The sequence below is a fragment of the Rattus norvegicus genome, chromosome 15 (genome assembly GCF_036323735.1).
Source record: "Rattus norvegicus strain BN/NHsdMcwi chromosome 15, GRCr8, whole genome shotgun sequence".
Taxonomy (NCBI): Eukaryota; Metazoa; Chordata; class Mammalia; order Rodentia; family Muridae; genus Rattus; species Rattus norvegicus.
The window spans coordinates 85,051,580-85,071,076 of NC_086033.1; the positions used below are offsets into that span (position 1 = coordinate 85,051,580).

At 42.0% G+C, this 19,497-nt stretch overlaps 1 protein-coding gene across 27 annotated transcripts in view; it reads left to right on the plus strand.

Moving 5' to 3' along the window:
- Lmo7 (LIM domain 7) overlaps positions 1 to 19,497 on the plus strand; it is a 202,866-nt gene that overhangs the window by 69,891 nt on the left and 113,478 nt on the right. For all 27 annotated transcript variants that reach the window (XR_010057841.1, XM_063274456.1, XM_063274460.1 and 24 more), the window contains one exon: positions 10,747 to 10,816. Coding sequence is in view for 26 of the 27 variants with exons in the window: in XM_063274456.1 (XP_063130526.1) it covers positions 10,747 to 10,816 (70 nt within the window). In the remaining variant the exon portion in view is untranslated. The remainder of the gene's footprint in view (positions 1 to 10,746; positions 10,817 to 19,497) is intronic.

Here is a 19,497-nt window from a genome sequence, read left to right on the forward strand (position 1 = left end):
GTTTTCATTGGCTGGGTGATAGGCCATGGGAACGAGCGGGTTCATGTCAATCCTTTTTGTTCTAGCATATTTGACTTTGGTACTTAGTGACTTGAAAGCTGAAAGTGTGTGCCATCAGCATCGGGAACTCTCTTGATTACTATCCAGTTTGTTTGAATGTGGAGTTGACTGATTCAGTGAGACTGGTTGCACAGTGAGTTCCGCGGATCCGGTGTCTCTACCTCCCAAACGTGGGGGTTATGAGGCGCCTGCACCTGGCTTTGCGCATGGCCCCTAAAGGGTCTGATCTCAGGTCTGCACGCTTGCATGCAGCGGGCGGCTTTTCAACCGAGCCAGCTCCTTGCCTGTTCTTATACTGTTTATTTTAGATAAGCATTCTCTTGGCTTTATTAAAAGAGAAATGGGCACAAAACCAACCTCCCTCCCTCCCATTAAAAAAAGTTTTTCCTAAATTAGAGAAACAGCTGGTTAGATTTTTTAGGTGATTTTGGCTTTTTGAGTCTTAGCCGTGGTGTCCATACAGTTTCTCGTTTCTTTAGTGCTGGTTCATATTCCTAAGGACTGCTAAATAACTACACATATTAAAATATGTAGAAAAGGTTGTCACTACATAAATATCGGCAGCCCTCATTTGCTCTGGCATAATTCTGTGTTCCTAACACACAGCACCTCGGTACTGCTATCAGTTAGCAATCTCCCAGTTACTCATCTTGCGGTGGCAGTCTTGGAAGTGTCTGAGGAAAACATTCTTTATTCCTCTGTGAAGTAAGGTTTGTTTGAAGATAGTCTCACTGGGTGTGCCCCTGGTTAGTCAGTCAGGCTGTAGTTCCCCTCATTGGAATGGTCCCAAGTTTCTGCTCTGTCACTGTTCGCCATGCACATAACTTCTGAGTGAACACGAGGGTCACTTCACCGAGAAGCTTCTCACAGTGTTACCAGGTCATTCCTCTCACCCCAGCCCCCTTGGCTTGTTGCTTAGAAAACTGGAGCAGAATGTCCACCTGTTGCTTTGAGAGGGCCTGGTTGTACTGATATTTCCTCTGGGACTGTCTGACTGCCTACAAGGTCCAGTCTAGAAAGGTTCCTTCCCTAGAATAAGTTAGTTGTACAGATACTGCTCTTGGCAGTAGAGAGTGACGTTCAATGCAGTGGACAACATAGGGAACTGTGTCGCTTGTCACTGGTGTTTATAGAAGACGATGCTAGAGTCTAGGACGTCTACATAGAGGCCAGGGACTGGGGAATCCCTGAGGCATTTATGCACTGGGTCTGAGGAGGGCCACAGGCTTTGGAGGGATGGCAAAGACATTTTTGTTCTTCTTGTTGTTGGTGGTGGATTTTCTTTTGCAGCTGTTTCTGGTCTTGATTTATGATGGAGGAAAATGGCTCCCATATGACTCCTCAGGTCAATCCCACCTCCTGTGATGAGCCACTTTCTCTAGAGGCCAACATTCTTCAATCACTTTGTAGATTCTGCTTCTCATGGTTGTGACAAGTCCCCAAGGAAAAGCCTGGGAAGAAATGATTCCATCTTTTGGCTCACTGCCTCAGAGGTTTCCATCCAAGGCTGACTTGCTAGACTGTGCTAAGCGACAGTTTCATAGCAGTAAAAGGAGAGCTGCTTACTTCATGGTGGTGTAGAAGGGGCAGGGGACCAGATACGTTGGCATAGGTTAGACCACATCTCCTACTCATCATCACTTCCCGACAATATCATTATGTTAAGAATCCATTGAGCAATTAATCAATCCATTGGTCAAACCAAAGCTCCCAGGATTGCAATTACTGAACGATATTGCCCATTGACAGACCAGTAAGCCCAAAGGGTAGATCTAGCAGGAAATGCTTTCCTATGCAAATTAGAATTCTCTTACAAAATCTAACCAGACTTTCCCAATACTTGTAATTATTTTAGTACATACTCACAGAATAATAAACAGGCAAGAACAGGAAAAAATTCTATTAATAAAAGGTATTGAAATTACATGTTCTAATATTAGGACATATAACAAAACCAATATAGTACAATACTTATAAAATACAAGTTCAGCAATATAATTTCAAGTATAAGGGCTGGAGAGACAGCTCAGCGGTTAAGAGCACTGGCTGCTCTTCCAGAGGTCCTGAGTTCAATTCCCAGCAACCACATGGTGGCTCACAACCATTTATAATGGGATTTGATGCCCTCTTCTGGTGTATCTAAAGAAAGCAACAGTGTAATCAAGTAAAATAAATAAAAATCTATATAAAAGAATAACCTTAGAAAAGATTATATGTTAAAATTGCAGGGGGAAATGGAGAAGCGATGAAGCCATCAGTTTGTGGTATTTGGACAAATAATTGGCCCTGAGTCACTTAAAAACCTTACTATATATATAAGGATGCAGTATATGGGAAAACGATTTTTAAAAAAGCTAAGAGAAGGCATTTAAATTAAAAAATACTTTCAGGTAGTTTAAAATTCTAATCTTTGAAAGGAAAGAAAAATAAAAACAAAGAGTGTCGAAGATCCATGGCTATAACTCTGGGATAAACTATATAGTTTGAAATTTTCAATAAACAGATGAGCCAAGAGTATGACCAAATTCTCGACCAATGAGAAAACGGTTATTTATACATCCCGACACCTCTGCCTCCGTTAGTAAGAACTGGAACTCCATGTGACCCTTTTGCTGCTGTCGTTGAAGGTAGTAAATAATGTAGAACACTTTTAAAATGATGGGTCTCAGGGGCACAGCTCAGCGGTGAAGCACGTGCTTACACTCGAGTGCACAAGGCCCTGCATCTAAGCCCTAACACACCCACCCCTAAGAGCAAGACGAGTGTGTACTGTGGCATCAAGCCTTACATCTGGAAAGGAGCACTTGGATGCCAGCTTAAACAAGTCTCAGAGAAACAATTGTGTAACACCTAACCAATAACTATGTGCTATTTTATTAACACCGCGAATACATTTATCACGCAGAGAATGTTTCCGGTAACCCTTCCTTTGGGCTTTTGACTACAGGTAGAGGAAGAGAAACATTTTAAAGCCTCCTCATCGTGGAAAACATTAAGAACAAATACCTGAAACGTAAAATTGATCAAAGTCGTTCTTAGTCTTCTTTTCAAATCTGACCACCTTGAACTTGCCACGGAGCTGGCTTTTTAGCGTCTGATGCTCCTGCCTTCTCCTGTGGAATGCTGGGATTGCAGACATCCACCACCGCACACCACAGCCCAGACAACGCTGAGGATGGAACCCAGGGCTTCATGCACGCTAGACAAGCACATTACCAGTGAGCCACATCCCCAGACTGGTTAATATTTTTTAATCTCCTAAATTCTTGAGGCACTGGGGAAGGTTACACAATAGACACCTGACATTCAGAGGTGGGAAGTGTCATTGCCGTTGGAAGTGTGAGGGGACCAAGAGGCTAGGTCCAGGGACGCTGGCGGGGGTGTGAACTGTTGATGTTGCCAAGTTCCCCTCCTGATATATATTAGTGTTCAACACTAATGCTTTCATTTTCAGAAATTGAAGAAGGTAAAAGAGGCGTAAACAAATATGCATCGACCCATTTTTGTAGCGGCAGAAGTTGGGGAGCAACTAATCACATGCATAATACAGTATCACAGTATAGTGTAGTATTACATACGGTATCACAGCATTACAGTATCAGGCACAATAGTTCTCATCAGCCTTCTCTCCCCATACCACAGATTTTTTCATAGTTTCACTTTTTCCTGAGCGTTATATAGTGCATATTTCTATATTATTATTAATAATATAATAGTATTTCTTCAATGTATTATATAACATATATTATGTATCTATAACATTATGTATGTATATGTACTATGTACATAATATATATTTATGTATATTTTGTAATAATATATTATTATATTGTGTTATATAATAATACAATGTTGACCCTTTTTTTTTTTTTTTTTTTTTTTCTTTTCTTTTTTTCGGAGCTGGGGACCGAACCCAGGGCCTTGCGCTTGCTAGGCAAGCGCTCTACCACTGAGCTAAATACCCCGCTTTTATTTTTTTTTTAAAGATTTATTTTATGCATCAAGTCCCATTACAGATAGTTGTGAGCCACCATGTGGTTGCTAGGAGTTGGACTCTGGACTTCTGGGAGAGCAGTCAGTGCTCTTAACCGCCGAGTCATCTAATAGTACAATATAGACCCCTTTCAGACTGGCTTCTTTCAGTTAATAATATGAATTTAATTTGCTTCCTTATCTTTACATTGCCTCGTAGCTCATTTTGGCTTTGGACTGAATGATATCCCATTTTTATGAGTGGGCTAGTTTTTTCATCCCAATGAGAGGACATTGTGATGGTTTTAAATTGTAATTATCACTAAGATTTCTCTTCAAGGCCAGCCTGGTCTACAGAGAGAGTTTCAGGGCATCCAGAGATATACAGAGAAATCTGGGCTCAGAACAATAACAAAAGACTTCTGTAAACAAACATCCATGGGCAATTGCTTGTGCGGCCATACATTGTCAACTGATTTGGTAAACACTGAGGAGTGTTATGGCTGCTCATACGGTCACAATATGTTTAGTTCCACAAGGTTCTGGCACACTGCCTTCCAGAGTGTCACCCTGCCTCCTTCTCCACCAGCAGTGAATGGGCGTTCCTGTTGCTTCATGTGCTTGCCAACGTTTGCTGTTGTCAGAGTTTCGATTTTGGCCTTTCTTAGAGGTTAGTAGGCAGCAGTGGTCATTCTTTTTCCAGTTTTCATTTCCCTGATGATGTCATGTGGATTTTGTTTTTGTTTTCTCATAGTTACTTTCTTACCTGTGCATCTTACTTGGTGGAACTGTTAAGGTCTTCATTTCTACTTTCACTCAGTGGTTTGTTTTGTTTAAACTTAGTGAGTCTTGAGAATTCTTTATTAATTTTAGGTAACAGGCCATCAGGTATGCCTCTTGAACGTATTTTCCTCTCATTCTGTCTTCTCAGTCCCCTGTCAGCATCTTTTGGAGAACTAATAGTTGAATTTTAATGAAGCTTAGTCTATGAGTTGCCTCTCACACAGATTTTTTTTTTCCACTTAGGTAGGAGTAAAAGGCGTGTGATGTACGCGTTCTCTGTGGGGTCTGTGTCTAGTGCTGTTTGTTCCGGTATGGTGTAGGAAAGTTCCAAGTCTTCAATCCGTTAGCCTGTAACTCATGACATTGCCCAGAGTCAGAAGAACCTGCTGTCAGGTTCCCAGGCACTTAAAAAACTCATGCACTTAAAATAAACGTTACATCATTTCTTCTTCCTTTTCCTTTCCCCTTCCGCCCCCTCCCAATTACTCCTTGATCTCTCTCATTCATGGCCTCTTTTTCTTTAATTGTTGTTGTATATATTCTTAGCTGTTCTTAAATAGATAAACATAACTGAGCAGAGGAGCAGAAAGCAGGCTGTGAGATTGCGTCTCCTAGAAATGTCAGGAAAGCCACACCCCTGACGGCCCACCAACATTCCTGCCTAAACGGGACAGCTGTAAACAAGGATGACATAGGGGCTGGGGATTTAGCTCAGTGGTAGAGCGCTTACCTAGGAAGCGCAAGGCCCTGGGTTCGGTCCCCAGCTCCGGAAAAAAAAAAAAAAAAGAACCAAAAAAAAACAAGGATGACGTAATAGATGTGCTAACATGGAAAAAGGGAGAACTCACAGGGCCTGGACCATAGACAAGGGACTATGGGTAATTAAGGACTGCTGACAGCACCCCGTTCCCCATATTGGTTATCCAGCACCAAATGGTGAGCCCTGAAAACATGTACACACAAGTTACATTATTTAGCTGTTTTCCTGCGCTCTAACGTGTTTCAAGCATACTGATGAGGTTCAGTAGACGGCCGTCGTGGGGAAATAACTATGCACCTGTATTGGTTTTGACTTTCTGTTCTTCCAAATGGTTACCCACTTCAGCATTTATTGTTAAGTTTTTATCTTCGTTAAAAGTTAAGCATAGCATTTTTAAAAATCACTTATGATCGAAAATGCTAACGCAGTCATAACGTTTTATACCAAATGCTTGTATGCTTTTAAATTTCAGATGATAAATGCTGGTTAACTTGCCCATGAGACTATGGTAACTGTCTGCTTGATGTGCTTTTATTTTAAAGTATGTAGAATGTAGAAGAAGCTATCGGCTTATGATCTTGACCCCTCCTGAGAATAACTAAGCCAGATGACTGTGTCTGACAGTTTTCTCTCCAGATTAGCTTGGACAATTCAGGAGAGAACGATACAGTTTGATGTACCTGGGACAGAGAACATACAGAAATCGGTACTGTTGGTTTAAAAAAAAAATTCTGGCATTTCATTGAAGCAAAGCTATTTTCTTTTTTTCCCAATTTACTTTTTTAAAGAAGACACAGGTTTTGAAAATTTTACAGAAACTAAAAAAAAAAAATCAGATGGATTTCAGGGCTTTGCTCTAATCACTCATACTTATCTGCTTGCTCTTGGCTAAGCCCTGCCCAGGGCTGTCTTTAGTAAACATTTAAATGTCTAATGAGCAGAATTCTTGTTTAAAATAAAAGTAAGCAAATAAAATAAGACTGTATCAGTGATAATCAGCCGATCAAACAACAGAAAGATATTAGTATCTTCAGTTAGGAAGATGTGACACCTTTACTGTTACGCCCCCCCCCCCCCCCCCCCCCCCCCCCCGCCCCGGAGCTGGGTACCGAACCCAGAGCCTTGCCTAGCAAGCGCTCTACCACTGAGCTAAATCCCCAACCCCTACTGTGCCTTTTTAAAAAACAAATGTGGGGTGGGGATGGAGCTCAGTGCTCCTCTCTTATGCTGGAGTTTCTGAGTTCAGTCCCCTGCCCTGCCTAATCCAGGCAGGGCTGACAAATCAGGGAATCAGAAGAGTAAAGTCACCCTTGGGTATGTATAGCAAGTTTGAGGCCAGTCTGAGCTACATGGAACCTTGTCTCAAAATAATCATAACAATTAAAAACAATAGACCTAATCATAAAAAAAAATTGGTAATATGAGAGATACCCATTTATATCTTTGTTGTTAGAACAACATTAGTACAAACTGTAACAACTATCATTACAAATTTGCTTGAGTGGATGACTAACAAGATAACCCATATGTCACCAGGTCCTTCAGTGTATCAATACATTCTTCCATGAATGTCTTTCCACTTATTTAGAAAATCTTTGGAGATGGAAAGTAAAAAGGACATCCCAGAATTTTGTACTGTGGCTGAAAAGGGGGAAAATGAAGTTTGGCAGTTAGCGCTATTCCCCTCCCCCCCAGATGAGCCAACAATAGAGTGTTAGCTTAAGTTCTTAAAACCTTCGTGTTTGAGCCACGTTCAGGTTTACAGATGGCTTTCTGAGTGTCACACCTGAGTAGGGAAGTCAGGATATATCCACAGAGCGAAAGGTCTGTGAATGGAGCCAGTGTTCTAGCAGAGTTCTAACTATCCTTTTGGAGGGGACTAGACGACGTCTTTGTGGGCAAGGGATGAAAAAGAAAATGAAGACATCTGGAGACAGTCCATTTGGGCTACAGTAACAACATGAGTAGCTTGTGTATAGCAGGAAGTTATTTCTCTCAGTGCTGGGGCCTAGGAAGTCCAAGATCAAGGCGGCTACAGGTTGGGTGTCTAGTAAGGGCCTACTTCCTTTATAAGTTCACATCTTGTCAGTGCCACTTCGTCACCACAACTTCCCACAATAGAAGGGCAAGGTCTATTGACTGAAGTCACTAATCACATTCAGGAGGTGCAGAGTCATAATTTGCCACTTCCCAATGGGCCCCGCCCTCTATTCGAACATGGGAGTTTTGGGAGAGTCACAAACATTCAGATTATGGCAGTGGAGAAGTCAAGGAGAAAGTTACTGAGGAAACTGTGAGAGGACCCCAAGTTATTTTGTGTCCTACTTTTAATCCTACCAAAAGCACAAGCCTCTGATGTGCTAAGCAAACAGTCGTTATGTTTGTTCCTCCATAGAAGGCTTGAGAGGGATCAGGATATAATTCTACTCAGGGCTGGAGGGATGGAACAGAGGATTGCAGGCCAAGGACACAAGCCCTGGGAGCATCTGGAAGTTTATCCTGTAATCTGATTCTTGCTTCAGAGCCAGTGACCTGAAGTCGGTGTCCCTTAAGAAAGTCCACATGTGAAATTCAAGAACACTTACTGTGCAAAGCATTTCTGTTTGTAGAAGTGTGTTTCCATACATGATACTTGAGACCCTGCCTGTATTCCATCAAGGGTGCTTAAACTCATGTAATTATTTTTTAGATCTCATAAAACTTTTTTTTTATCCTTGCAAGAGATATCCTCAAAGTTCTTCCTTGAGAACCATAATTCACAGCTCACCAAGTGATTTGCATGCTGGGTATTTGTCAAAATTGTATGCTCACTTCCTCCTTGGCCTTGTGTTTATAACCGTGAACCTTGTGATGGATGAGGTAAAATAGCCTTTTCCTCTAGTGACTCAGAGAGCGAGTGTGTGCTCTCCAGAGTGCTGTTTTTTTTTCCTTGTGGTTATTTCCGTGTTTGCACACGTACAAGAAGGTTGAGGAGTGGGAAGGGGAAGCTAATCCATTGTGTCCTCTTTAAGTCATCTCTCGGGCCAGACCTGGCGATGGGGAAAGGCTTGGTTAATTTACCACAAGGTATCTGTCTATGCTGTTTACTTACTCTATCCCTTTGTTCGTTGACAGTAATCTGTTTGATTATTCATTTCCGAGACCGAATAGAAAATGCTCTTGAAATTACTGACACTATATGTCAAAAGTGATAAGTCGGGTCAACGTGTAAGCAGAGACCAGGTCCGAGTCACCAGTGACTCAGTGGGTGAGACAGGAGTTTATGACCCTTCCTTAGGAAAGGACAGCGGTGTTCAAGCCTTTCCTGAGATGCTATGTGACTCCAGTTCGTGTTAGCTTCAGACTTATGTCACTGAAGGATTATATGCTAAGGAAAACACTACACTAAAAAAATTACCACCGTCAAGGTAGTGGTGAATAACTAACCATGAGAGATTGAACTACTCTGTCAGAATTGTGTTGTCGTCAAGCAACGTGTCATGTATTAGCTCTCCCATGTGTTGCCAACAGTCATAGAAATGCAGAAATTACCAGGGTCATAGAAGCAGTCAGTCAAAACTAGAGGGATTAATTAATGTACAGTTGCCATTCGTTATTAATCTGATTAAACATTGTCTAGATCCTCAGTTGTTGAATGAAGGAAAGTAGTGTGGTCAGAGAAGAGAGGGGGTTTCTTAGATGACTCACCGTAGTGCACGCTTCAGAAATTATGACTCCCAGAGTCCAGCTCAAGGGATAACTTAAGGCCGAGGGCCTGGGACCAGGGCTCCAGAGTAAAGTGCTTGCCTAGCACACTTGAGGTCTATGGGTTCCATTCCTAGATACCCATCCCCAAAGCCAAGGGGATGGCTCTGTATCTGTAACTGCGTTGTCTAAAGATCTTTGTGTGAACGGGCTTTGAAAAGAGAACAGCAACTTTTGTTTGTTAGGCTAAACCTTCATAAGCCAGGGTTTTGTAATTTCGAATCCCGTTGAACAACATTCTGAAGGCTATTAAGTTGAGACTTTTTGTCTTTTTTTTTTTTTTTTTTTTTTAATTCTAAGCATACTAGAATGTATATAGAAATCTCTGGAATGTGGGAGGAGTGACATTCCATAGGACACCCCCACCCCCACCCTTCCACAATAAGTGCCCTTTGCAAAGTAGATACCAGGGAAGTGGATGATCTTATTTCCTTTTCCTTCTTTGCTTTGCTGTTGGGCCTCATCACAGAGCAAAGAATTGCTCGTTTGGGGGATGAATTGTTAAATAGAATTTTTGTTTTCACTGTTTCAAGAGTACTCTTCTGTGACAGCAGCTAATGATTAATTACGCAAGCTCACATTAATGGGAAAGCATTGACCTATTAAATTATTACACAGTCTGGCATCGCATTAGTGAATAAAAAGAATGAATGCATCCTGATCGAGATCTGGAAGCAGAATCGTGTCATCAGAGTGCTGGTCAAAGACGAGTTCCTTTTCTAATGCTTTGGTGTATAGAGACATTTCTAATGCTTATGTACGGAGACACAGATATCTTTGCAGTGTGTGTCCTATTAACTGAAATGCGCTCAGTATTAGATTTCAGGGTAATTTGAAGGAGTTCTGGAACATTTAACTCCCACCCAGTCATTCCACTCTGGTACCACAGCAATCAGTTATGGGCATGAGTGAGTTACCAGTAAGAAATAGTCAATTATTTGGTTGAGTTCTTCAGCACCCTTTGCATGTGAAACAGTGTGGGTTGGAAGCCATCTTTCAAAACAAGGACCCAGATGAGAAAACAAAAAAATCCCATTGGGAATCATGAATAGGGAAAAAGTATTCTTAGGGCCAAGTGAGGGGAGTTGGGTTGGGATGAAGGTTTTTTGTTTTGCTTTTTTTTTTTTTTTTTTTTTTAAACTGCTTGTTGAAACAGAACCGGATTGCGCCTCTGTTTAATACATGGGAACTTATTTCTAAAGTCGTGGGCCTTGGATAGAGAAGTGTGATCCAAAGGACCCCACCACCCTTTTGTGCAGAGACGTTCTTTGTTCTTTTTTTCTTTTTAGTTGTTTGTGTTCTGATTGGCCTCCAGCTCAGAACGACACGTTTGGGATCAGGGCTGTGCTACTCAGAAGTTTTGAGGAGCGCTCAGACCACGCTGACATTTTTGTAATTGCCTGTGTTATGTGTTTCTTTGCTTTCAGTTTGATTAATAAGCTCAAACCCGGAGTCGTTAGGAAGATCAATAGACTGTCGACCCCGATAGCAGGTTTGGTAAGTACTACTTACCTTCAAAACTAGCTCCTTCATTTCCATTTTCAGTTCTTTAATCAACAAATGACAATCGTACACATTTTTGGGTACAATGTTATGTCACTCTCACTTTGTCATGCAGTATAATGTGTTATCTAGCAGAGAGGACTTTGAATATTCTCATCTATAATTACTGTCCCTTTAAAAGGAGTGACCACTGTCTTGTTAGGTGCCCTTTAACACTTCCGGCTGTCCAGACACCTTTGTTTTAACTTGTTTGACTTTGTGCTGACATCGATGCTTCATAGTCGGGGCATCCTTTTCCACCCGTCTTTCTTCCACAAGCTGCTTGCGAGTTGTTTCCGTTCTTTCTGCAGCTCTACCCTGCATGCCATGTTTTCTGCTGACCAGAGCAGCTCTCCAGAGTATCAGGTGTGCCCTGGCTGTTGCGTTTCTGCTGTTTTGGGCTCATGTATTATGCTTGCTTAGCATGCAGATCATAAGTGTATCTGCAGGATAATCAGGGCCCGCTAGCCGTCTTGGTGTGTCATGTTTCCTCTTGATGGACAGTGTTTTCCTTCTGTGTCAGGGCCACAGTTTCTAAAGAACCGCTGGGGACTCTCAGGTGCCTCCTACCTTTACTTCTACTACTGTTAATGTTTTGTGGTGCTAGGAATAGAACCAAGGGCCTTTCACTTTCTAGGCAAGCATTCTAACCCTTGGCCCAACTTTAAATAGAAGTTTTTAAGTATTAAGTAATGCTACACACCTTCATCATGTGCTTATTTAGATGTTTAAGACACTGTGGTCAGTAATGATAACGTGAGTCGATACCTTTGGAAGAACTTATGGTGAAATAAAATTATGAAGAATTTTCCAGAAGATTTAATTAGCTTTATCAATCAATCAGCTCCAAGGTTCTGGCACCCTCATCTAGACTCCGAGGGCCCTTGTACTCTTGTACACATATCCCCTACCATATAATTAAATTAAAAGCAATAAAAAGAAATCTGCTAGCAGAAGTCTGTTAAAAACAGCTCAGAAAGTACTGTGTGTAATAACTGGAATGTAAAACCAAACTAATTATCTTCGGGTTATTCAATGCTCTTATAATAATCTATTTAATTTTTTTTTTGACCTTTCATGAATTTACAGCTGTGGCTAATGGCCTGGGTGACCACAGAGAGCTATACCACAGTTCCTTGGTTTATAGGAGGTATCAAAAGTTCATTAAAACCTTGACAGGGCTAACTTTGGGCAAGTATTTGTTATTGGAAAATATCTGTCTGGGAGCAAAGGAATGAAGTGTTGAGATTTCTTTGAAAATTAGAAATGCATACAAAATTCTCAGGGCTACTCGTTCCAGCATTGACGCTTTCCCTGTGGTCAAGTTGCCTCTATTCTAGGTCTGTCATGAATAGGGAGCTGACCTGAAATTTGAACTGTCTTAAATTTGGTTAGGTAAAAATCCCATCTCTCTCTCTCTCTCTGTCTCTCTCTGTCTCTCTCTGTCTCTCTCTCTCTCTCTCTCTCTCTCTCTGTCTCTGTCTCTGTCTCTGTCTCTCTCTCTCTCTCTCTCTTTCTCTCTCACACACACACACACACACACAGAGTCCTACTTTCTGTCACACACACATATAAATTTTATATTCTTGCATTTATTCAAAGAATAACATTAGAGGAATGTGTCCCTGAAGTCTTTCCAGAAGGAAACAATCAGCTTAGTAAAATAAATACGCTTTATATGAAAATGACTTAAAGCAACCTCTACAATAATAAATGTATGAATTATATTGAGTTACAGTATCTTTTCCAGTGGCCTGAGTTATTCTTAGATAGTTTAATTTTTTTTTTATTTTGAACTTTCATTTCTTGGATCAATGACCGGCATTTCAAATGAAATTAGCCTTTGATCTCAAAACACACCCCAAGAATGTGGAATGCTTGAATTGTGGTGTTTGTTGCTCTTGGCTACTGTTGGGTTTATTCAGTTTTAAGATTGTATGATTAGATGCAAGCACAAATGCATTTTATTTTTAAGCCCCAAACCCTCTCCAAGTATTTCTATTTCAAGCATCAAAAAATTCTCTCCGGTTTGGATTTTATCTTTGGAAGCAAAACTGAAATGCATTTCCTCTGTATTAAATAGAATGCTTTCCTAAGCACAGCGCAGTAAGGTGCTTTCGCTGGGCTATGGGTGTGTAAGAGTGACAATAGCAACAGAATGGTCTAAGCCCAGTTGCTTTAGCTCAATCGTCCCTCTTCTGACTGCTGATACTTGCCACAGTAGTTGTCACAAAGCAAGTGAAGTAGAGCCCCAGTGCCCACCTGAAAAGGGCTGGCATGAGGGCTGAAAGGCCAAGAGCTTGAGTAGCAAATCTTCAAGCATGGGTGTTCTTTCTTTTGACAGCAGGGCCTGTTGGGCTGAGTATTTTTCTAGCATGGAGTGTTGAAAGAGAGGACAAAAGGGTAGGGACTCTGACTTTCATGTCAGGGAAGGGGAACCACACAAGTCAATCAGCAGATGAACAAGAAGGTACCCTAAAACCAATGTGCTGCAGAGCACTACACTAGATTAACACCCAACACGGTGACACCAGACTCTGGAGACTGAACGTTCCTTAAGGAGTAGGGAAGAGGCCTGGGCATTCAACATTTGGACAAGAATAACCCAGGCCAGACCTTTCGTAGTACTGAGATTTATGTTCACAGCACCCAACCCAGTGATTGGTGCATACGGGAGCTAAAAAAGTTTGTTAAGCAAGTAATGAAGCAAGCTTTCATCGTAGAATTTAGTAGTTTCTAGAATTTAGTCTTCTTCGGTAGAGTAGGCCTATAGGTTGAAGGGGCATTCCCCCTGCCCCAAAGACACACAGAAGTTCTAAGCCTCGGTGCTCCAGAATGTACCTGTATTTTAGGTAAGTGATTTTTACAGGTGTGATTGGTTCAGAAGAGATCATCCCAGGGTAGGGTGGGCCCCTAATCTGAGAGGTGCCCCTAAACAATGATTGTGAGAAGACATACACAGAGGTAGAATACGATATGAAGACAAGATTGAGGTGGAGTATCTCAGTCTGAGGAATACCAAAGATTACTAATGAACTCCCAACATCTAGTGAGACTTGGAAGATTCACAGAGACTTCAGAAGAAGCCGAGTCTCCTGACTGATCCTGGACTGTTGCCTCAGAACAGCAAGACAAAGAATAAGGACATTTCTATTGCTTTAAGCCATGAGGTGTTCATATTTTGTTGTGGTAGTCCTAGGAAACTTATACACATGGGGTTCCTCAATGAGACACCTCAGATATAACATCCAGACCAGGAACTGATGTTGATACAATCAAAAAGCCTTCTTAGTCAGATTTTGCCAGTGTGTGTGTGTGTGTGTGTGTGTGTGTGTGTGTGTGTGTGTGAGAGAGAGAGAGAGAGAGAGAGAGAGAGAGAGAGAGAGAGAGAGAGAGAGAGAGAGAGAAACTCTTAGAGACAGACACACAGACAGGCACACAGACAGACGTACAGAGAGGTCACTGTCAGGTGTCTGCCTCCAAAGCTCTTCACTCGGATTTTGCCAGCTTTCAGCACAATGCTTTTCTGAGTAGCGAAGCCTAGAGATGTTTTCAAGCCAAGTCAGGTGAAGATAGTTTATTTTGAGGTACAACAGATGCCTCTTGTGTAAGTCAGTGTTCAACCATAAACACACCAGCTCAGCTTACTTCACTCCTGTGCTGTACCCAGCAGGAATCTTTGTTGGGCTTCTCTTATTTGAGGTTCAGAGAATTCTGAATGGACCAGGCCTTTCTCCCTCTGGCTATCAGCAAGCCCAAGAATGCTTTCCTTGGAGAAAGTTTGTTTGGGTGTATAGGATTGCCCCGAGCATTGGCTTCTTTTGGCTCATTCAGGTTGAGGTGGGTTCTGTGTAGGGATAAATGCAGAAGTATTTCAGCTACTGACAGGACTTCTATATGAAAACTAAGACAGTGTCTCTTGTCATTTCTTCCATGACTCCTCCTTAAGTCTTTTAAGCCATACTGTTTCAGCTTGTGGGAGCTACGTATTACTTGTATTTAGATTTTAAACCCAAAGCAATGGACTTTCCTTTGCAGACAGGCCTGTGAACAGTTCATGGAGTATGTTCTGAGCTATGAAAAATGGCAAGAGAAGCAATTGAAACGTTCATGCACCTGTTTTCTCTAGAAGGTCAGAGAATAAGTTTTCTTGTGTGTTCTAGTGATAAGGCTGGTCTCACCTGACTAAGTTTTAAATGTGTTTACCTTTAATTAATTAATTAATCAATGTGTGTGTGTGTGTGTGTGTGTGTGTGTGTGTGTTAGGCTTGTGCATTCCATGGTTTGAGTGTGGACTTCAAAGGACAACCTGTTCTAGTTGTTTCTTTCCTACCATGTAGGTCTCTGGGATCAAACTCAGATCACGAGGCTTGAGGGCAATGGCCCTTAGTTGACCACGTCTTATTTAATAAACAATCAGATTTTTCTTATTTTTTTCTCTGCCTTTTATTAACTACAAAACTGTCTAAAATAGAAAAGAAACAAATAACTAACCCAGGAATTAGTCCATATCTTCCAAAAAACTCTGTGGTGCTAAGTGTGGGTATGTTCAACATACCGAAACTCAACACCAACAATGTGGGATAGAAAAATGTTCAATAACAAAGTAAAACCCCAAGGAACAGGCAAGATATCGTGCTGGTGAAAAGAGCTGTTGAAGCAGAATAATGTTTACCAGCGGATATGTTAGCGTACATGAAACACAATATGTGTAGTAACAGCGAGGGAGTTGTTAACCCTGAGTCTTTCAGCCATCTTGGACACCTGACAGTGTATTTGTGTATAAATCAAGTTGTAAGCTGGAAGTCTTCTCAGTCTCAGCACCACTGACATCAGGGGCAGATAATTCTCTATCGAGAACTCTTCCCTGGGCACTGACTATTCTTTAGTGGTATTTCAGCCCCTGAGACTCACTGGAGAATAAAGCACTTTTTTATCATTTGTGATCACGAGACAAGTCTTCTGACATGGCCACCAACCCCTACAGGATAAAACCATCCCCAGTGGAGGGCTACATATGTAGCTGAAGAAGCAAGGCAGTGAGCACCAGGCTTTTCTACAAGGATCATGTGACCGACCCTGCCTGTGGACTTCGTCTCCCCCCACCCCACCCCCTTTTTTCATTTCAATTGTCATCTCCCTTTGGAGAGCAGTGGTGCTTCAGAATCTGTAGCTGGACTTATTTGCTTGAACATGTGGGCTCCATGGAAAAATTCTCGGGGTGTCCAAATAAGAATTACATTTGTGCTCTTGACTGGGATGGGATTTTATCCTTATAATCCCAATACTTTGGAAGTTGAGGCAGGAGGAACTTGAGTTCAGCCAGGGCCTGCGTAAGCTCCATAGTGGATTTGAGGCCAGTTTCAAACCATCTAAGCCCAATAGTGTTAACTCTTCAGGGTAGAATTGTGCAAAGCGGGGCTTTGAACTTGAGAAAGTACACTCCTCATCAGAGGAAACCCCGCTGCTGGATACTGTTGGGTGTGTTCATTTCTCTTGCCTGTCATGTTGGGTCCAGCAGGAAAAGCAGGCCTGGGTCCTTTCTACTGCTGTTTTCTAGGTGGGTTAATGTGTGCTTGTGGGACACTGTCACCCTTATCCATCACTCTCCTGTGCACTGGGTGTCACCATCAGGGATGGCATGACTCAGTGGAGTCTCATTGTGCCTCTGCTTGTTCTTCCTGAGAAGCTGTGCAAACTTGACCTGGGAACCTGATGTTAAGTTGACTTAAATAGCTACCTTGCTACTTTTATGTGTGGACTGACTCTATGTATTACCACCCACCTTCCCTCCCCCTCTTTCCTTTTCTTTAATTTTCTTTTCAGGAAAGAGTGAAAATCTTCAGGCAATAGTGCTTTTGTTCTGTTACCACAAGTAAATCTAAAGTGTGAGAACTTGAGAGTGAGTATTCTCTGAGGGAGAAAAAAGCCCTCAATTCTGTTTCTAATTTCTTTTTCCTTCTAGGATGGGATAAGTCATGAAGTACAGGTATAGTAAGCTAAAGGAAATGACTGCCCCTAGCCATGCCTCTCTTATTCAAACAAAACCCTCCTAAGATTTATTTATTTTTTATGTGAGTACACTGTTGCTCTCTTCAGACAGACCAGAAGACAGCATCAGATCCCATTACAGATGGTGGTGAGCCACCATATGGTTGCTGGGAATGGAACTCAGAACCTTTGGAAGAGCAGTCAGTTCCCTTAATCGCTGAGCCATCTCCCCAGCCCTGAAAAACCACCTTAAGGAAGTCCTCTGGCGAACCACTGACCTGTGTGGGGCTCAGAGGTCTTATCCCCTCAGTTATAATGAACAGATGCATTCATGGGCAGTGGCTGGGTTTGAGAACCGAGAACATCGCAGCTGAATGTGTAACAATGTTTCCCTAGCATAGCTAAGGCTCTGGGCTCTGTGTGCTCCTCAGCAAACAGGCAAACGAAGCCAGCCAGCCAACCATCAACTATTCCAGAAAACACATCGGAGCCTAAGACGTCTACATGTCTACGGAGCAAGACAAAATGGTTACCTAGGTTAGAGGGATCTGTCCTCTCCTCCGGCATTTTTTTTTTTTTTTTTGGAGATGAGTCTGAGGAGTTCTCAGTATTACCTCAGAACATGTGGAAAGTGAATTCTCTTCGACTTGTGCATCCATGCCTTGTTTGACTGTAAGCCAATATGACTAGCGATTCTGGCAGCTGTGTTCCCCATCTTCAGAGGGTTAGAAATAAACCTTTATAAGCTGATGAAGGCATGGAGGGGGAGACAGCGAGCCGCCACCATGACGGGCTGTCTGCTCACGCTCGGTTCAGCTTTCATTCTTCGGTTTTTACTTCACCACGATGATAATTAGTGAAGACTCTGTGCGCAAGCGTCCATGAAGTTTCATTCTCTCTCAATTTTATTTCTCTCAAATCGCCACATAGGTCAGTTTTATATCTGTTATATCAGACCTTGATCTTCCATTGAGTTAAAAGATGAGTCTCTCTGTTTCTAACTCCATTTCCCAATAGAGACAATGGATGTTAGGTGATATTAATAAGCTTGATTAAAATTTGCTTCGCTTCTTCTTCTTCTTCTTCTTCTTCTTCTTCTTCTTCTTCTTCTTCTTCCTCTTCTTCTTCTTCTTCTTCTTCTTTACCTCCTCCTCCTCCTCTTCATCATCATCATCATCATCATCATCATAATCTACTATTATGTTGGCTTTTTGAAACAGAGGTGTAGCCCTGGCTGTCCTGGAACTAACTTGGTAGACCAGGCTTGCCCTGAACTCAGAGATCCACCTTCCTCTGCCCCCTGGGTGTTGGGGTTGGAGGCTTGCATACCACCCCCTGGCAAATTGCTACATTATTAAACTATATTGAAGCAATGTTTCCTAAGAGACCACAAACCGCATTTCAAGTCATACGTCTTTGACTTACATGCTAAAATGGCCCTATTGTTAGTCACATTCAAAAGAGATATTTATTTTTTCTCTTTTGAGATAGCGTCATAAGACAGCCCAGGCTGCTCTCAAATGCCCAATAGCCTCTCACACACTGAGATTCATTGTTTCTCTATAAAGCAAGCACCACTAAGTAAAGCTCTGAGCACTACATCTTCTGTGTAAAGAATAAAGAATATTGTAGCATTAATAGTATCTTATTGCTTACACGTAGAAGAAATTACAGCACAAAAGCGGAGCATCTACTGAAAGTAACACGGCATTGGGAATGAAAAATGTTTTCCCTAGTTTTATGTTAACTGATTTATTTTGGTAACGTCTGTTTCCCTGGGACTGCTAGGAGCGACATCTAAGTTTTGAGACGGTCCTTGCATCAGCTGTATTGACCAGGGCCTGTGTGGTGGCCATCTTGTTGATAAGAAATGCTAGCTATAAATGCTGGAGTGCCTAAGCACTTCCACAGACGAGGCATACAAAGATGCCAATGGCGGGGCGACCTGTTTACAAAGCACTCTCAGGAGACTTCAAGCCTTCTCTCCTTGCTTCTCTCTTCCCTTCAACAAAAGATAAGTATTGTCAGGGCTGGGAATTTAAAACTTATTATTGACCCTGAGTTGTTTAGTTTTTACATCTCTGTGTGTGTGTGTGTGTGTGTGTGTGTGTGTGTGTGTGCGCGTGCGCGCGCGCGCGTGCGCGCGCGCTCGCTCGCGCGCAGTCAAAAGACGACTGTGGAGTAGGTGTCTGCTTCCACCTCTCTGGGCTCTGGGCATTGAACTCAGGCTGCCAGGTTTGCACCTTTACCTCTGAGTCATGCCACAGGTTCCTTGAGTTGTTGCTGATACCCAGAGATGATGTAGTGCAGCAAAGCAGGAAACTCCTGTTTGATTTCTAACCACAGTTTCTTAATCACCTGCTGGCACAAGTTTGGGAGCGTTTCCCGAGAGCTCCCCAACTTGCTTGTTTTTAAAGTCTGGGATCCACGTTTATATGTCAAGTTTCTGCCTTGGGGGCAGCTTCTTTTTTTCTTTTATAACACGAATGAATTACAGTTGCTAAAGCAATACTTGTGGAGCTGAAAAAATAATTAATCCAAAAGACAATTGATTTGCTATTTAAGTAGGATTATCTCATAGTTTCATTCAAATAAACTTGGAACAGCCCGGTTTAAGGTAATTTTCGTTACGTAGAAATTACCAC